The sequence below is a fragment of the Entelurus aequoreus genome, linkage group LG06 (genome assembly GCF_033978785.1).
Source record: "Entelurus aequoreus isolate RoL-2023_Sb linkage group LG06, RoL_Eaeq_v1.1, whole genome shotgun sequence".
Taxonomy (NCBI): domain Eukaryota; kingdom Metazoa; phylum Chordata; class Actinopteri; order Syngnathiformes; family Syngnathidae; genus Entelurus; species Entelurus aequoreus.
Genome location: NC_084736.1, coordinates 32220925 through 32239893, shown reverse-complemented (window position 1 = coordinate 32239893; position 18969 = coordinate 32220925). Strand labels below are relative to the sequence as shown.

The 18969-nt window shown below is 40.0% G+C and overlaps 1 protein-coding gene across 3 annotated transcripts in view; it reads left to right on the top strand.

Moving 5' to 3' along the window:
* glyr1 (glyoxylate reductase 1 homolog (Arabidopsis)) overlaps positions 1 to 16137 on the top strand; it is a 55656-nt gene extending 39519 nt beyond the window's left edge. For all 3 annotated transcript variants that reach the window (XM_062050539.1, XM_062050541.1, XM_062050540.1), the window contains 6 exons: positions 231 to 341; positions 419 to 520; positions 2087 to 2249; positions 6024 to 6203; positions 9997 to 10121; positions 15623 to 16137. In XM_062050539.1, coding sequence (XP_061906523.1) covers positions 231 to 341; positions 419 to 520; positions 2087 to 2249; positions 6024 to 6203; positions 9997 to 10121; positions 15623 to 15697 — 756 coding nt within the window. In that variant the 3' untranslated portion in view covers positions 15698 to 16137. The remainder of the gene's footprint in view (positions 1 to 230; positions 342 to 418; positions 521 to 2086; positions 2250 to 6023; positions 6204 to 9996; positions 10122 to 15622) is intronic.
* Positions 16138 to 18969: the final 2832 nt, after the last annotated feature.

Below are 18969 nucleotides of genomic sequence, written 5' to 3'. Positions count from 1 at the left end.
AATGATTATTTGAAAAAAAAAATGTAGTTTCTCAGTTCGAACATTAAATATCTTGTCTTTGCAGTCTATTCAGTTTAATATAAGTTGAAAAAGATTTAAAAATCATTGTATTCTGTTTTTATTTACGATTTACACAACGTGCCAACTTCACTGGTTTTGGGTTTTGTACATAAACATTTTGTATTGACGACATTTTGGTTCAAATGTGTCATTTTCCCTTTGTCATCCAGTGTGACCTGTTCATCCAAGAAGGTGCCCGCTTGGGTCGGACCCCTGCAGAAGTCGCTTCCATGTGCGATATCACTTTCTCTTGCGTCTCTGATCCAAAGGCTGCCAGAGATGTGAGTATCAACACACCTGCACATCTCCCTGCGGAGATGCAGAGTCGGTTTATACGTCTTTGTCTCGGTCCATTCAGTTGGTTTTGGGTCCCAGTGGAGTGCTGCAGGGAATCCGGCCGGGCAAGTGTTACGTAGAGATGAGTACGGTGGATCCAGAGACCATCACAGAACTCTCCCAGGTGCGTGTTTTGCCAACGTGGAATTAGGGCTGGACAATCAATCAGTTTTCATTTCGATTACGATTATGGCTTCCCACAATTATGAAAATAAAATAACGATGCCTGCAAATTCAGAGTGATGGTGAAACAGATGAGGAGTGAATGAGTGAAAAAAGAGCATGTCTATGAGAAGTATGGAGTGTCACCATGGTTGCTACTTTTTATTTGACACAGTGCTAGTTTGCCTAATAAATAATCACTGAACTCAATAGAAGAATTAAGGCATAAGATTTCCGTGTTCACGTAACACTATTGGCTAATAAAAAGTAATCCGCTAATTAACGCAAAATAATATCAGGGAAATTTACATAAATGTATGTGAAATGTTGTCATTGTGAAGAGAAGGAACATTCATTTGGGAAAATAATGCGTCCGGTAGGGCTCATTTATCCCCGACACACTCAACCGCTGGCCATCCTACACTCAACCGCTGGCCGTCCTACACTCAACCGCTGGCTTGTCCTGAACTCAACAATGTCAAGACGGCCACTTGAAGCAGAGAGAAAACTAGGAAGCTAAAGCTAGCAGGAACAATCCATACACCCACAACACATCTCATCTGCTTGTGTTGTTGTGAACGACATCATCAATGTAACATCAACGTACAAACAATCAGACACACACAACACGTCATCTGTTGTGTTGTTGTGAACGACATCATGGATGTAACATCTACGTACAAACAGTCATACACACACAACACATCTGTTGTGTTGTTGTGAACAACATCATAGATGTAACATCAACGTACAAACAGTCATACACACACAACACGTCATCTGTTGTGTTGTTGTGAACGACATCATGGACGTAACATCAATGTACAAACAGCGGTCGCAAATTGAGAGGCTTGCTCTTTTTTTTTTTTTTCTTACAGCCTCAAGTGGTCTCTTTACTCGAGAACAGCACAGCACACTTCCGCCTTTCACAATAATGGCGCGATGCGCCACATCCAGTCTGGCTGCGCTATCAAAATAAAGGGTTTCAAACAAAGTACCTTTCAATGTTAAAGCACTTATAGATACATTTACACAATTATTATGCTTTGAGCTAAAATACTGGTCAAACTTGTCCAATGATGTATTACACAAATTAAGGTGAGGATTTTTGCATGTAATCAACAAAAATGTTATTAAACTTTATTTGACACAAAAAGCACACACTCTATGGTGGTAAAATAAGTGTAAAAGGTAAAAAACTGAATTAAAATCACACTGGAAAAACTAAAATTTGTTGTTTTTTATATTGCTACTTAACTGTATTGTCATTGCTATTATTATTTTACTTGTGGTTTATTTGCTACTAATTTATATCCATTTTCAAAACTATATTTAAAGTTAAGTTATGGTGGGACGATAAATACTCGAATTAATGAATAATCATATGATTAATCCGGATTACAATATCAATTAAAAATGATTGGGATTATTATTTTTGCCATAATCGTCCAGCCCTATATTGAATACACATTATCATTTGACGGGTAAAAAAATTTGATGACATTTTGTAATTGTTGATAATTGTCAGGTGATCACTTCAAGGGGTGGACGTTTCCTGGAGGCTCCGGTGGCAGGAAGCCAGCAACTCTCCAATGACGGAATGTTGGTCATCTTGGCCGCCGGTGACCGAACAGTTTATGAGGACTGCAGCAGCTGCTTTCAGGCAATGGGAAAAACGTCCTTCTTCTTGGGTAGGTGTCGTATGATGATGGCATTCCACTGCTTTGTTAGTTATTAAGACGTACTTTATGAGATCTCAACAGTGTGGAAGTACTTTGCTAGTATTGGAACAGTTCCTTCTGTTGGGGTACTGAATGCAGCGCTACATATATCTTTCCCCCTGCGTAAATCCTGGCTTCTTGTGAGCGGCGATGCAGGCCGCAGAGCTGTGATTGGTCAGTTTTTGCAGAGGAGGGTCCCTGAGCAGCCGACGTGCTTGAAATGCACAAATGATTGTATCAGATAAAACAGTGCATGTAAACTGATTGTGTACTTAATATCTCAGTGCGCTTGAAAAACTATTACTGAACGTGTCGTTTTTCAGCTTGTCTTGTCCAGAAAGTCACACAAAGTAAGACACTCTTTAACTTTTATTGCCAATCTTGTGCTAACTTTGATACATTTTTTTTTTTTAATCTGCACACATGTCTTTGTCTCTCACGTTCTAATTTTTCATCAATCACCTATTAGGCTCAGTATGGGAACATCAATAACACATTCACATAAACATTAAGGTCATTAAGGTCATAAACAGTAGGTCGTTACAGTAATTATTTTCCAGTTTAATTTATTTTCAGTTACATAGCTCTCTCTTGTCTCTTATCTCCAATGGCCGTTTAGCGTTGCAAATTGTCCCGTCTTCCACGGCAACTTAGTCCATCCTCACAAATGTCTTTTCCTCGGGTTTGAGTAAAAGGTCCATTAAAAGTCAAGTGACGTTTCTGAATGCCAACAAAGATGTTGTCATTGTTCACTGTTCACAAGAAGGTAAATACCTACTGGCAACGCGGAATTCCGCTATTCTCCTGGCTCAGTGATTCTTAAACTGTAGTGGTTCGTCAAAGCACTACCTAAATATAGGGATGTTCCGATGCCGATACGGCACTTTTTGGAGGTATTGGAAAGTATTTGTAACTAGGGCTGAGCGGTATACGGGTGTTATAGTTAATACTAGTATATTTTAGAAAGCTATATATATATAAATCTTTTGATTTGCCTTTGTTGCGGCCGGGGTGCCCAGCAGGCACCGTAGCTGAGGAAGGATCCGGTGGGTGGGAAGGGTCTACCGTGCATTGCCGACAACCGACCCCCCGCCACATTCGCCTTCGCGCACAACTGCTGTAACTGCACTTAAGTGTAGGCGGCTGGTGGGGGCGGGCCCTTTTTATTAACCAGAAGTAACACAAGCCGGTGAGAATATTCAACAGAAGAGCCGACAAACAGTGCTAACTGCTAAAGCTAACAAATAGAGTGAAACCGCCGCTTGGCAACAGACACTGCCTTTTAAAGGTACATGCACGCACATTACATTTTTTTTCAAGTAACGCCTTAATTACTTTCCCTAGTAATTAATGACATGTATTAAAAAGTAATTACATTTGGTGAAGTAACAAAAATGGATGGATAGATGTTGCATAAGAACAAAATACGCATTGACGCCAAAAAACCCTGTGAAGGATTGCGCTTAAGACTTTAGGTGGAACTGCACCTTTTTTTTGGAATTTTCTAACTTGTAAAAAAGTAATTTGAGAACACTGGTAGTAACAGTAATGTGGTGTTTAAACTAAATACTGTTGTATCGTAATATACAACCTAACAATACCGGAATATCAGTTTTGGTCCGTATCGTCCAGCCCTAGTTCTAACTAAATCTCCGATACCATACTAATATATATTTTGTAAGGAACCTTGGGTCTACGACCTAAATAGAGCGTAAGAAGCCAATAAGTCAATTAGCATGTTAATTTTGCTACACGGAAATTACTTCTTTTTGTACCGGAAACTGAAGACCAAAGCGAATGTCGACAGTGTGGCGATATTATAAACAAGTCAAACAGCAACATGCAAACTTTGCAATATCTTTATTTCGAGGGGTGAGACGTCCAAATGCAAGCGACTTAACGAATCACTTGAAAGGCCGCCATGCAGACGCACACAATGAAGTCCCCACGATTAAAGCTAACAAGGCGGGACAAAAGCAACAAACCCTGACAGACTGATTCCAGCACAAAAAAGTTTTCACAAGAATCCCAACCTGGAACTGGCGTTTATGGTAAACTATGGGAATTCATAGTATTGGATGATCAAGTGCTCTGTGGTGAAGAATGTGGGAGATGGCCGCTTGCCTGCTCGTAAATACACAAGTGAAACAGCCCTCTCCGACATGTATCAGACTGTTGGCAAACTCCTCTCCACAAACTCACAATGTGTGACCTCTGTCAGCTTCACGACAAGATATTTGGAGCAGTGAAGTCACGTCTTTATCAGTGATTATCTTACCAGCACATTGGCTCGGGTAGAGCATCTAATAGAAACCATTGGTAAGTTTTTTGGCATTTTCTACACAAGCGTCAGGAGACACCGCCCCTTAGTGTGTTGGAGGAGAATTACAAGTCAGGTGCCAGAAGAGCTATAAACGAATCAAGACGCGAGAGTATATACAGCTTTTATTGTTGAGCAAAGCATTGTCTAATTGGTTGATAATGCAACAAAAATGGATTGGGAGAAAGGCAATACTTGTATGTTTACTAAAGCAAGTTTGTCTTTTTTTTGTTGAATTAAACAGAATGAGTTAAACAAAAGTATGGTTCCACTTTTCAAAATGCGCTAGCTGGAGGCTAATTTACATTGGATTCACTGTATACATGCTACTGATTGGCATTAGTAGCGGAAGAAGATGGATGGATGGATGGATGGAATTTCAACACCTAATTTGTTAAGATGCACAGTACAATCAAAGTGCTGATGTGTAATAATACTTACAGTATAAACACTTTGTAGGACTCAACAAAAGACAAGACTGGCACATTTAATTAATTTATCACAAAGATTATTTTCTGACTACAGCAACTGAAAATGAATACAATTTGTTGTGATATCTAAAGTTTCTCTATCTTCAGTTCTGTTGGCTTTATTTGTTGTGCAGCAACATTCTAACACTTTCAGTACTCTTTGTGTAATGCTTCATAACAAATACACTGTACTCTGTGTGTAATGCTCCATAGCAAATACACTGTACTCTGTGTGTAATTTTTCGTAGCAAATAAACCGTACTCTCTGTGTAATGCTTCATAGCAAATACACAGTGCTCTGTGTGTAATGCTCCATAGCAAATAGTACTCTGTGTAATGCTCCATAGCAAATAAACAGTACTGTGTGTGAAGCTCCGTAGCAAATAGTACTGTGTAATGCTCCGTAGCAAATAGTACTCTGTGTCATGCTCCGTAGCAAATAAACAGTACTCTGTGTGTAATGCTTCATAGCAAATCCACTACTGCCATCAAATGTCTTGGAATTGCAACTGCTTGCAGAGACTACTATATAACATTTGCCAATGAGCCTCAAAAGTGTAAGAAAACAAGATATACTGACAAAAATGTAGAGTTTATTAGTTAATAAAAATCTACATTTGAAAAGAGTACAGATACAGTCCTGTCATTTTTAAATTGTTGTATTGGCGTGGCGAAGTTTGTAGAGTGACCGTGCCAGCAATCGGAGGGTTGCTGGTTACTGGGGTTCAATCCCCACCTTCTACCATCCTAGTCACGTCCGTTGTGTCCTTGGGCAAGACACTTCACCCTTGCTCCTGATGGCTGCTGGTTAGCGCCTTGCATGGCAGCTCCCGCCATCAGTGTGTGAATGTGTGTGTGAATGGGTGAATGTGGAAATAGCGTCAAAGCGCTTTGAGTACCTTGAAGGTAGAAAAGTGCTATACAAGTATAACCCATTTATTGTTTTCTTGAAAGGCGACGCAGGGAATGCAGCGAGGATGATGCTCATCCTCAACATGGTGCACGGCAGCTTCATGGCCACCATCGCAGAAGGGCTCACACTGGCACAGGCCACTGGCCAATCACAGCAGACCCTGCTCGACATCCTATGCCAGGGCCAGATGGCGAGCACCTTTGTGGACCAAAAATGCCAAAGTATGTCTAACATCACCGACATTCCAAACGACAGCACAAGTCTTCTTGTATTATTTCCTGACAATTGTAAAACATGAATATTATCTAATAGGGGTGTGCCAATACATCAGTTTCTCAGATGAAACGTGAAAAGGATAATTTGCGGTGTCACAATCGTGCCAATTCACGCAAATAAAACCAATCCCTGCGTATTATGCGGGTTCTCATGACTTGTGAAGTGTGATGATCTCCCGTCTCTAATTTAGCAACAAAAATGAGCGCTATAGATCGCTATCAACAGACATGAATGTTCAGGACTTTTCACATGTACAACATAGACAGAGAATGTCTAACGAGTGGTCGACAAGGCAGACTGCGGACAATAAGTAAGCCTTTGCTGGTGTTTCTTTATGTACTCATAATAAATTATTACTTTTATCAGTTGCAATGATTAAAAACAGTACAGTTATTTGACAATGAGTTTCTGCCATCTATCTACTGTGTGCTATAAAAGGAGTAAAACAAAACCAGTATTTGTTTTGCAATTTTTTGTTGACATCCTGTGCTTTTTGAGGTTAATGTTACAAAGAACACCTGAAACATCGATAACAAATTCATAAAATCACAAGTTGATTCAATGTTTTTTTTTAAAATACATCTTAAATATCACTTGCTGCAACTTTCTGAAAATGGCATTTTAAGCCACTACAATCGCAAAAAACGCCTGTAGTTCAAGTAGTTGTTTTGTAAAGGATTTTGTTTGGAAGTCTGTTTTTGAATAATCTGTTTTGTATTAAACTTGGTAGTAACAAACTTTTTGAAAAACGCAGAAGACTTTGGTTAAAAGCAGTTACTTTTGAAAAGCACTTAAACACATGTCTGATTCGAATCAAAGATAAAGGAGGTCAATTTGTTTACTTTATTAGTAAAAGCTGACAAATATATCTTCTTTAAAAAAAACTCCTGTATAGGGGAAAAGGTACATAAATACAACATTTTCCGGACTATAGAGCGCACCGATATATAAGACACCCACTAAATTTTAGAAGGCAAAATATATATTTCCATATATTAGCCGCACTGGACTATAATCGCAGATATATACGTTGTGAAATTAGTTATTTACACAGAAATATTTTATAAATGATTATTCACATACGTTAATTGTTTCCAAACGGTGTCTGTAACACGGCAGTAGAACAGCTGATCAAACAAAACAGAAGTCATCGTCATAGACCCACTAGCTGCGCAAGCTAGATAATATTCCCTCCAGATTCCTCAGGGACTCTGCCTCCATCATTGCCCCGATCATCACGCACATAATAAACCTATCAATTACACAAGGCCAAGTACCAAAAGATTTTAAGATAGCAAGAGTAACTCCCCTCTTTAAAAAAGGAAGCAAATTGAAACCTGGCAACTACCGACCTGTTTCTATTCTCAGTTCCATTTCGAAAGTAATGGAGAAAATAGTTTATGAACAGGTCGATAGTTACCTTGCCACTAATAAACTCATGTACAAATTCCAATCCGGCTTCAGAACTAACCACTGCACTGACACATGCCTTCTCTATCTGACCGACCACATCAAACATGAGGTGGACGCGGGCAAATACTGCGGCATGGTCATGCTGGACCTTCAGAAGGCCTTTGACACCGTTAACCACGCTATACTGTTGGATAAGCTCAGAGCAATCGGATTTAACAAAACCTCATGGAGCTGGATGCAATCTTACTTGGAGGGGAGGGAGCAGGTGGTAGAGGTGAACGGCACCGTGTCCCCCCCCCTCTCGGTGAGCTGTGGAGTCCCCCAAGGCAGTATATTGGGACCTTTACTGTTCCTAATATACATAAACGACATGTCATCGGCATGCGACTGTGAATTGTTTTTGTTTGCGGATGACTCTGCCCTGCTGGTATCCGACAAGGACAAGTCACAGGTGGAGAAAATCCTCAGTGCTGAGCTCTGTAGAATCCATCCTGTTTGGGTCCCACATCAACCTTAAGAAAGTCAATGACTTCACTATAAAAGTGGGTGACATTGTTATCACCAGGAAAGATGAGGTCACCTACCTAGGTTCCATTCTAGAGGCTAACCTTTCCTGTGATAAAATGGCAACCAAGGTAATCAGAAAGGTTAACCAACGAACGAGATTTCTCTACAGAATCTCCTCTCTAGTCAACAAAAGCACCATGAGGATTCTGGCGGGAACTCTCGTTCAACCCTTTTTCGATTACGCATGCACCTCCTGGTACCCTAGCACCTCCAAAACCCTCAAATCTAAACTCCAAACATCTCAGAACAAGCTAGTCAGGTTACTTCTGGACCTCCACCCCAGATCCCACCTCACTCCTACCCACTTCTCCAAAGTGGGCTGGCTCAAGGTGGAGGACAGGGTTAAACAACTTGCACTGAGCCTAGTCTATAAAATCCACTACACCTCCCTGATACCGAAGTACATGTCAAACTACTTCCTTAACGTAAATGACCGCCATAACCACAACACCAGGGGGAGCTCCACTAACCACGTTAAACCCAGATTCCGAACTAACAAAGGTCTTAACTCATTCTCTTTCTATGCCACATCAATGTGGAATGCGCTCCCAACAGGTATAAAAGAAAGGGCATCTCTATCCTTCAAAACCGCAATAAAAGTTCACCTCCAGGCAGCTACAACCCTTAACTAACACCCTCCCCGGATTTCTAATAATCAAATGTAAACAATCAAATGCAGATACTTTTTCTTATGCCTTCTGATCTCTCTCTCTCTCTCTCTCTCTCTCTCTCTCTCTCTATATATATATATGTCCACTACTTGCTGTCCATATCCTACCCCCCCCCCCCCCACCCCTGATTGTAAATAATGTAAATAATTCAATGTGATTATCTTGTGTGATGACTGTATTATGATGATAGTATATATGATAGTATATATCTGTATCATGCATCAATTTGAGTGGACCCCGACTTAAACAAGTTGAAAAACTTATTCGGGTGTTACCATTTAGTGGTCAATTGTACGGAATATGTACTTCACTGTGCAACCTACTAATAAAAGTCTCAATCAATCAATCAATCAATCCAGTCAGCTAAACAGACTCAATAACTCCACAGTGACATTTTTGTGAATTTACTGAGGAATTTATGAAACAAACTATAAAAATAATGCCATTGCAAGTTAATAATACTAACTCAGACACTTGTAAACGTGATGATGCTAGCTTGATTACATTACAATAGCACATACAAATATGCATGGAAACACTCCTACAGACATCCCACATGGGACGCTTTAGTAAGTAAGAATTGTTTTAGTTATAATGTACCACTTCCAAAAGTTGCTTGGAGTGATGAATGAAGAATCCATAGGCGTAGAAACATTGCGGATGTCTGGAAGACTCTGGTTGGGGGAAGAAGAAATAAAGGAACAATACCCGTGAATGGAAGGACACATGCAGTGAGCGAACTTGTCTATAAGTTGGCGCGATAGCACAAACAATAAAACACTTTCGAGGAGTATTTGCTTTGTTTTTTATGGGTTTTTTTTATGGCTTATCAGATTAAAATCCATCAATTAGCCGTACCGTCATAGGGTATCAGGGTACAAAGTGTAAAAAAAGTAGCAGCTTATAGTCCACAGTTTACAATAATCGTTTCATCATTTGAGTCATAATGGAATTGTAGCATACTGAGTCATAATTGAATCATAATGGAATTGTAACACACTGAATTGTATTTAACACACCCCTATCATCCAGTTAGGTTCAAATTCATTGATATGTTTTATTCATCTGATTGTTTTTGTGCCTTCAGACATTTTACAGGGCAACTTTAAGCCAGACTACTATTTGAAGCACATTCAGAAAGACTTGAGGTTAGCCATCTCCATGGGTGACATGGCCAACCATCCCACCCCCATGGCTGCAGCTGCAAATGAGGTATGACTATTTTGTTCATGCAACATTTCTTTTTGCTTTTTTTCTGACTAATAAAACTGAAGACAGGCAATTCAGCGGTTTTGGGCCGAGAGTATCATCCGTCAAAGAGGCTTGTGTTCTGCAATGTTAGCAAAATCCTGTTACTTTTACAAATCACAAGTCATCAAATTACAGACTTTTACGTACGTTACAACTCTGCTAGCGATGCGTTTGATGTAACATGGTTTTTTACAGCGTTGAAAGCACAGCAAGTTCAATGCAGGAAGTAACTTTTTGCTGATAAAGAGCAATACAGGCTGCTGGTAACACACTAAAATGAACTGAATCACATAGGAAGAGGCAACATCACACAGCAAACATTGAAGTACACACACTCCCACTACAATATAAGTAAATTTTATTTATAAAGCGCTTTTCACAGATAAAATCACAAAGCGCTGTAGAAAACATAGGTAAAGTAAAACAACAATTCAATTTAAAATAACAGGGGCAACATCATAAAAAGGATACAAAGGTGATTAAAAATGATAGTTAAAAGGTGCATTAACTAAAAGCTTTACTAAAAAGAAGTTTTCAAATGTTTCTTAAGTTTCAACACAGTCAAGATCACGGAGAGACTGGTGCAAATTGTTCCAGAGTCTGGGAGCTATAGCCTGGAATGCCAGGTCTCCACGGGTTTTAAAACGAATTTTCGGGATCTTTAGAAGACCCTGGCCTGAAGACCAGAGGCTGCGCCCTAAAGAGTAGGGGCATAACAAGTCAGTGATGTACTGAGGGGCCCCACCATGCAACTCACGGAATGCCAGGACTAAAAATGTTAACTCAATGCGGAATTTAATTTGGGGCGGCGTGGCGTAGTGGGTAGAGCAACCGTGCCAGAAACCTGAGGGTTGCAGGTTCGCTCCCCGGCTCTTACCATCTAAAAAAAAAAAAAAAAAATCGCTGCCATTGTGTCCTTGGGCAGGACACTTCACCCTTTGCCCCCAGTGCCGCTCACACCGGTGAAATGAATGATGAATGATAGGTGGTGGTCGGTGGGGCCGTAGGCGCAAATTGCAGCCACGCTTCCGTCAGTCTACCCCAGGGCAGCTGTGGCTACGAAAGTAGCTTACCACCATCAGGTGTTAATGATTGATGGGTTCAGAAAAACATGTAAAGCGACTTTGGGTACTTAGAAAAGCGCTATATAAATCCCAGGTATTATTATTATTATTATTATTATTATTAACAGGAAGCCAATGAAGACTGGATAAAACGGGGGTGATATGGGCTGTTCTGGGCGCACCGGTCAGAAGTCTGGCAGCCGCAATTTGTACCGTCTGAAGTCTCTTTAGCGTCTACTTTTTGAAAAGAGTGAAGAGAGAATTGCAATAGTCAATGCGAGACGAAATGAACGTGTGAATGATCATTTCGAGATCCAATTTTGACAACAAATTTCTCACTTTAAAAATATTTCTGAGATGATAACAGTTTTTGGTCAGTTGACGACAATGATCCAAAGACATGGACTGATCAAACACAACCTCAAGGTTTCTGAGGCTGCTTTTAACAGATGCACCCAGAGCACCACGGGAGTTCTTGATCAGGGGGGTCTTTTTATCGGGGGCAATTATCAGAGTTTCCGTTTTGTTTGAATTTATCTGGAGGAAATTTGAGGACAACCAGTTTTAATACAGGATATGCACTCCAATAATTCAGATAAAAAGTGAAACTGAATCATTGAAGGAGCATAACAGTTGAATATCATCTGCATAGAAATTATAAGAAACATTTTTAAAACGACTGATCAACCTCCCAAGTGGCATCAGGCCCCAGAAAAGAACCCTGGGCCACACCACATGACAGGTTGGACACATTGGACATTACATCATTAAAATCAACATTAAAAGTTCTCCCATTTATATAAGAAGTAAACCACTGGAGAACTGCACCAGAAAACCCCATCTCAGATTTGAGGTGATCTACCAGTATACTGTGATCCACAGTATCAAAGGCAGATGTCAAATCGAGTAAAACCAAAACTGTATATTGACATAAAGGGAAGTTTTGATATGGGCCGGTAATTTATAGGCTCCAACGGGTCAAGGTTAGGTTTTTTAAGGATGGGATTCACCACAGCATGTTTAAAAAAGCTGCGGATCGAGCCAGACTGAAGTGAAAGGTTTATCAATTTTACCACCCGAGAACCAACAGCATCAAAAACATTTAAGAACAGTGGAGTACGAACAATGTCCACAGGGCTTGATGTGGGTTTAATTTTGCCTACTAAAACCTGAACATCCTGTAGGCTGACAGGAGTAAAGGAAGATCATGATGAGCACACAGGGGCTGGTGTAGTGCACAAACCATCCAAGGGAGGACTAATACTGGCCCTTATGTCTTGCACCTTGTTCACAAAAAAGTTTTTAAAAAATCTATTACAGTCATCCTGTGTGTACACAGGCACCTGAGGAGATGGAGGTGCAACAAGATTGTCAATGGTGTCAAATAAGACTTTAGGGTTTTTCTTATGCGAAATAAGATTTGAAAAGAAAGCCGAGCGAGCACGTTTCATCGTTTCATTTCGCTCCATTATCATTTCTTTAAAATGGAGTCTAATGGATCTCAAATTTTGTGGCTTTCCACAAACGTTCTCCTTTCCGGCAGCTTCTCCTAAAACTGGAAATGGCTTCGTTCATCCATGGACAAAGTTTTTTTATGAGAGCGTAGAGTGTTTTTAGCTGGTGCTACTGTGTTCAAAATAGTCAGACAATGATTGAAGTTAGTCATAAGTGTATCAACATCACAGCTAGCAAAAGTTGTTGGGTCAAAAAGAAGAGAAAACCCGCTGATTGCAGAGTAATTTAGAATGCGTTTCTGTTTCCTCATTTTGGAAGTAGACTCAGTCAGTGAGAAGGACAGTTAAATACAATGCAATAGTGGTTGCTTATTTGAAGATCTTCAATACTTATTTGGTCAATTTCTACTCCAAAAGAGAAGACCAGATCTAAAGTATGACCATTTGAGTGAGTAGGACCCGAAACATGCTGTAAAAAGTGAAATGAGTCCTTAAGAGATTCCAGTTCGGCTACCAAGGGACAAGAGGACGTATCAACATGGAGATTAAAATCACCACCAATTAATACACTCTCCAGCTTAACAATAGATGACATAAAATCCGTAAATTAATCTAAAAATAGACGAGCAGGACCAGGCTGTCGGTAGATTAAAACACAGTAAAAAGAGTGTTTGTTTCCAACCTTGCACGTCTGAAGCTCGAATGAGTTGTACGGGTCCGTGTCCATCAGTCTGCAGCAGAAAGAGTCCCGGTAAACAAAGGCCAAGCCGCCGCCTCGGCTTACTCGCCGAGGCGGCAGCTTGGCCTTGGCCTTTGTCCCAAACACATGACAGTCCGGGGGACACAGCTCCTTAAGAAAAAATAACTTGTTCTCCCGCTGCCAAGCTTCCCTGAGGCACATAAAATCCAACTCGCGGGACACGAATAGGTCGCTCAGGAGATGTGTTTTGTTAGCTATCGACTTAGCATTTTGCAGGCACAAGCGAAGAGTTGTTGCCTCGCTAGCTGGTGGAGAGTTGAGGCACAGCGGCCGGAGGCATCCGTGGTCCACACCGCAATGTCGGGGAAGGTGTGCAGCGGCGCTGCCAGCGGTAGATGATGGAGGCAGGTGGGCAGACGCGCAGGTGTCACGGGCTGGATCCACCGCAGTCTGTGTGTTTCCGGTTATCCGGGTGAAGAGAGGACAGGAGCAGTCCTAGAATGAGACCTCCAGTACGCCTTGATTTTCGCCAGAAGACCTCCGCGTCTCCTCCGCTTTTTGGTGCGCTTCCCCAGCAGGACAGGTGAGCGTAGCAGGTAGACAGGTACCGAAGCTAGGTGGGAAGGCATTTTAGACGCCTGATCCCCGAAGTGTTTATTCTGGTACACCTCATACGGTTGATTTAGATCGACGAGTGCCTGACGGTTGTACACTATAAAGTCAGATATTTTGGCACAAAATACCAAGCAAAGCAGCGATAAGCAAAAGTTCAAGCAGAGTAGGCAGACTGCGGCTGATACACGCTGGCGCCATCTTGTCTCTGTGAGCTGGACACGAGGGAATAATGAATAACAAGTCAAAGTGACCAGCTACAATACCCCATTTGTGGACAAGGAGACAAGACAGCCATAGAAGCACAGCCAATCTTTTTATTAACTAGCGCCAACACAATCCAGAGGAAACATTCACCAGAGCTGCAGTCACTGCCGGTATTGATAGATCATTGGCCAGCTGCTGCTGCAAAGCTAACAAATGCCGTTTTACTAGTGACGGACGAGCACAAGTCACTGAATGCATTGGAAACACTGACATTGCAGGACCTGCTGGAAATGATACCAGAGCAAATGTGTGCCGTGATCCACGCTAAGGGCAGTCCTACAAAATATTTTCAGTGTTTTTTTTTCAATACTTAAAATCTTTTTTTGCTTTAATTGTCCTTGAACTGGCAAGTTTGTTGGTCTAATTTTACTGCATGCCCTTGTCTAGTGGTGTCCCCATCCGATATAGATATTGATATTGGTCCGATGTCAGCAAAAAAACAAGTATCGATGGTATATGTTTGGATGTAAAGTGTGTGATATCATGTGCCATACAAGCAGTCCTGTAGCGTGTTTGTGTGTGTGATATCATGAATATCACAAGCGTGTTTACATGTGTGTGATATCATGTGCGATACAAGCAGTCCTGCAGCGTGTTTACTTGTGTGTGATATCATGTGCGATACAAGCAGTCCTGCAGCGTGTTTACTTGTGTGTGATATATCATATGCGATACAAGCAGCACTGCAGAGTGTTTACTTGTGTGTGATATGTGCGATACAAGCAGTCCTGCAGAGTGTTTATTTGTGCAAAGTTGGACAGCCAGTCAACATCTAAATGTCCTCCAATAAACACACAAGTTCTTCTATTTTACTAAAGTATTTTACAAAAGGTAAACATGCAAGGCTATAGAGGCTATTAGGAGCTAGCAGATACACAATAGCACGCAATCTACACATAGGTAATAATCATTGAACAATAAAACGTGACATTTGTCAATATAAACAAGTATCACATAATTATAGTTACACATTACTTACACATACTAATTCTCCAAGGCAGAAGCGTACTAGAAAGTATCCACTAACAAACGTGTCCGCATCAGTTAATTTACTGCGTCATGAGATTAACTTCATGTTATTGTGACCACTAGGTGTCACCAAAGCATTTTACCACTCTTCAACTTAAAAACAGCATAAATCCATTCCAGACTGTTAATAATAAATATGTTAGTGTTTTTCATAACTACCACTGTTCGCTGTTTGACTCATTTCACTTGATCAAACCTTTTTTTAAACATTCCACACTACTAAGTGATACACGTGTGATTCCTGCTGATACTGTATCTCAAGGTTGCAATATGGGTATGGGAAGGGAAGCTCTGTGAGGGACTGTGCTGTCTAAGTGACAATGACTTTGTTCCCAGGTGTACAAGAGGGCCAAGGCGCTGGACCAGTCAGACAATGACATGTCTGCAGTCTACAGAGCCTACATTCATTAGTCTTTCATCCTTCATTTCTCCTTTTTATTTCTTAAGATTCTCTCATTTGATTATTCCCCCCACTAGGATGGGAGTGTTTTTGTTTGAATGCCAGGAAACATTGCACTGATCTGAGTGAAGTAGTGTAGGACCACTGAGGAGCAGCTTGTTTTGGCAAATGTTTCTATTTGCAGATTTCATTTCATGGACTTTTTGGCTTTTTTTCCCCTTTTAAAAATCGCAAATTCCAAGAGTGAAAGACAGAATATGCCACTACATTGCCTTAATAGACTAATCCCGCAAATTCTCAATAAGGACCTTATTTATTTATAACTAGATCTTCTTTGTGTTGACACATTTCTGTACCTGACAAAGGCAAGTTCTGCTTTTACGTTGTTTGTTGTAGTGAGCCATCCCAATAACACCGTTTAGTATGCAGTAATAACTAGTTTGGAGAAGTTCTCATTTGTCTTTCAATTGTTATCCTGCAACAACATGAACCTTCTTTTCACCCCAATATAAGATTTTTACCCTGGAAAAGTGAAAAGATATCTGTTTTGTCAAGTCATAAAAGCTTTGAAAATATGTATTATATGTTACAGATTCCACACATCAAGATAAAACAAGACAGTTTTGATGTGTCCAGTGTGTTATGATTAGAGCTGTAACGATAAACGGCAATAATACCCTCAATAAAACATCCTACAGTTAGTATTAAATAGAAGATAAACACTCAAATAATAAAATGGCTCTGAAGAAGTAAGAACAATGTTTCATATTTTCCTACCAAGGAAGTATATCTAGTATTATGCTAGTGTTTACTTTTTGAGCACATTCAACAAAACCGGGATATTATATGTTCTTATTGTTACATCGCTAGTTTTACAGTAACATCACTCGCATTACGTTACAGTTTGAAGGGAGTGTCTTTATATCATGTCAAGGTCACCAATGTGGCAATTTATAAAAAAGTAAATGTCTTTATTTTAATTAGTCATGGTCAGGGTCACCAATGTGATAATTTAGTAAAACTAAGAACATATTTTTAAAATGTTCTTGTAATCAGACCATGTTTTGACTGTCATCAGCAGTCTTCTTCAGAAGGGTCACCTGACCACTGTGACGTGTAGCCTATCAACTGTTCTTTTAGGCGTGGCCAATTAGGCAGACCGCTCAAGTCTACCTGGTTGGCAAGACCACTGGAAGGTTTACAAGAAGCCTAAAACAACAATCCAAACAGGAAATCTTAAAATCAGCCATATCAGATCATTGCAAAATAAATAACCACATCATGGACCGGGACAACGGCAAAATCATTGGCACAGAAATTAACACATTCAAACGATGGATTAAGTAGGCGATCGAACTAAGGAAGCGGCCCAAGGAAACCTTGCATACCTGGGACTCCCTCCTCCATTAACCATCAAGCGGCGGGGGAGGGGGAAAACCAACCAGGTAGACTTGACAGGTCTGCCTGGTTGGCCCCGCCTATAAGAACTGCTGAAAGGCAACACGTCAGTGGTCAGGTGACCCTTCTGAAGACGACTGCAGATAACAGTCAAAACATGTCAGGTAAAGATTCCATCTAATATACTGAAAAGATGGTCTGATTACAAGAACATTTGAAAAAGTATATGAATGAGAAGACCTAATGAACCTTTTTGAGCAGAGTAAAAACATATTTATTTTAATTAATTATGTCAGGGTGACCAATGTGACAATTTAGAGAAAACTAAACATCTTTATTTTAAGACCGCCAGTGTAAAACTGAATAACAGGAAGTAGTCGTTCTTGACGCACCTAAACTCACAAACCCACGGTCCCAGACCGACTGGGTGAGCAACATGACCACGCCTCCATCGCCCTTCTGTCCCTCCACTGATCCAGACCACAGTTCTCCAATCTGCTGTGAACATGTGACCTAACAAACTGAAGAAGAAACATTGCAACAACCGGGAAAAAAACTTTTGTGGACTGCTTTTGACAGAAAACTCCCAAACTATTGAAAGAAAAGCGTGAAGGTGGACGGTGAGTTAGAGGTGAGTATGTTGTCAACAAAATAGTCCCTACAGCACCCATAAACAATTTTCTTCGTAATATGAAACAATAAAACTTGAGCAAACAGGATCATGGTCCTAATTGCAAGTAGCATTAAATATGATTCATAGAATATTTGAATTAATATCAAAAACATTTGATTTTCACCTAACTTTCTGCAAAATAGGGGTCGGTCGTCTTACATTCGGGCACAGATGTACTTTTAACCAAATTCAATCATTTTTAGTCTGGTAGTTTTTGAAGAAATCTGTTTCATAAAACAAGTTTGATAAATGTTTTATTGACAGAAATGTCACCAGCTTGATATATTTCTTAGATCAGAGCAGGTACTACTAACAGAAGTCATGAACATGTTGCTTTATTTCTTGTGTGGGAGTGGAAGTGAAGTTTGATGACCAAGCAAATGACAGAAGCTCATAAAAAGAACAATATTGTGACAATGTTTGAACCAGGTTGAACTGTAAATGTCCTAATCATTATGCATGCTTATTTAAGGTTTCAGGGTGATTACCGACTTCTAGGTTTGACATTTGACTTCATCATGCAGTGTAACAAATGTAAATAATATCACATTAAGGACAAAATATTTTATATCTTCAAGTTACTGAATGATAACTTTTGGTTCCGACTCTTCAAAGCAACAATATTATTGGTTTGTGTTAGCGGAATTATTATTCAATTGGATCCATTTTAAGAAGAAATATTTGACTTTGGGGATGTTATGATTTTTTTGTGTACATGTGGAAATAATATCAAGGCTTTTGTGCTGTTTAATAAATCCTCTCCTGATTACAAACATGCATGGATTGCCTTTTTTTCAATATTTGCTCGAATATAAACAACGGCTGCACCTCAAATTAACATTAAACTTAAACTCGAAGGTCGTCAGCAGCTGAGTTCATAAAAATGTTTCATTTTTTAGTGACTGCACATCACAGGGATGACAGTTTTACAGTGACTGAGCAGGAAGGGGCTAACAATACAAAGTGCTCTGTCTTACATTGACATTTAACCCCCATTTTAAAATTATTTTGGATACAATAATGGTGCACCTAGATATAATTTAATGTAATTAGGAGCTTTGTTTGATGTTTTGCTCAGAAAAAAAAGTTTTTAGTTTTATTAACTTGTATTACTTTGGTCTGAGCCCAAACATTAGAATGAGGCTCACATGTCCACCATGTGTTGAATTATGTAAAACAATTTTTTATGGGTTGTGCCATTTTTTTACATAA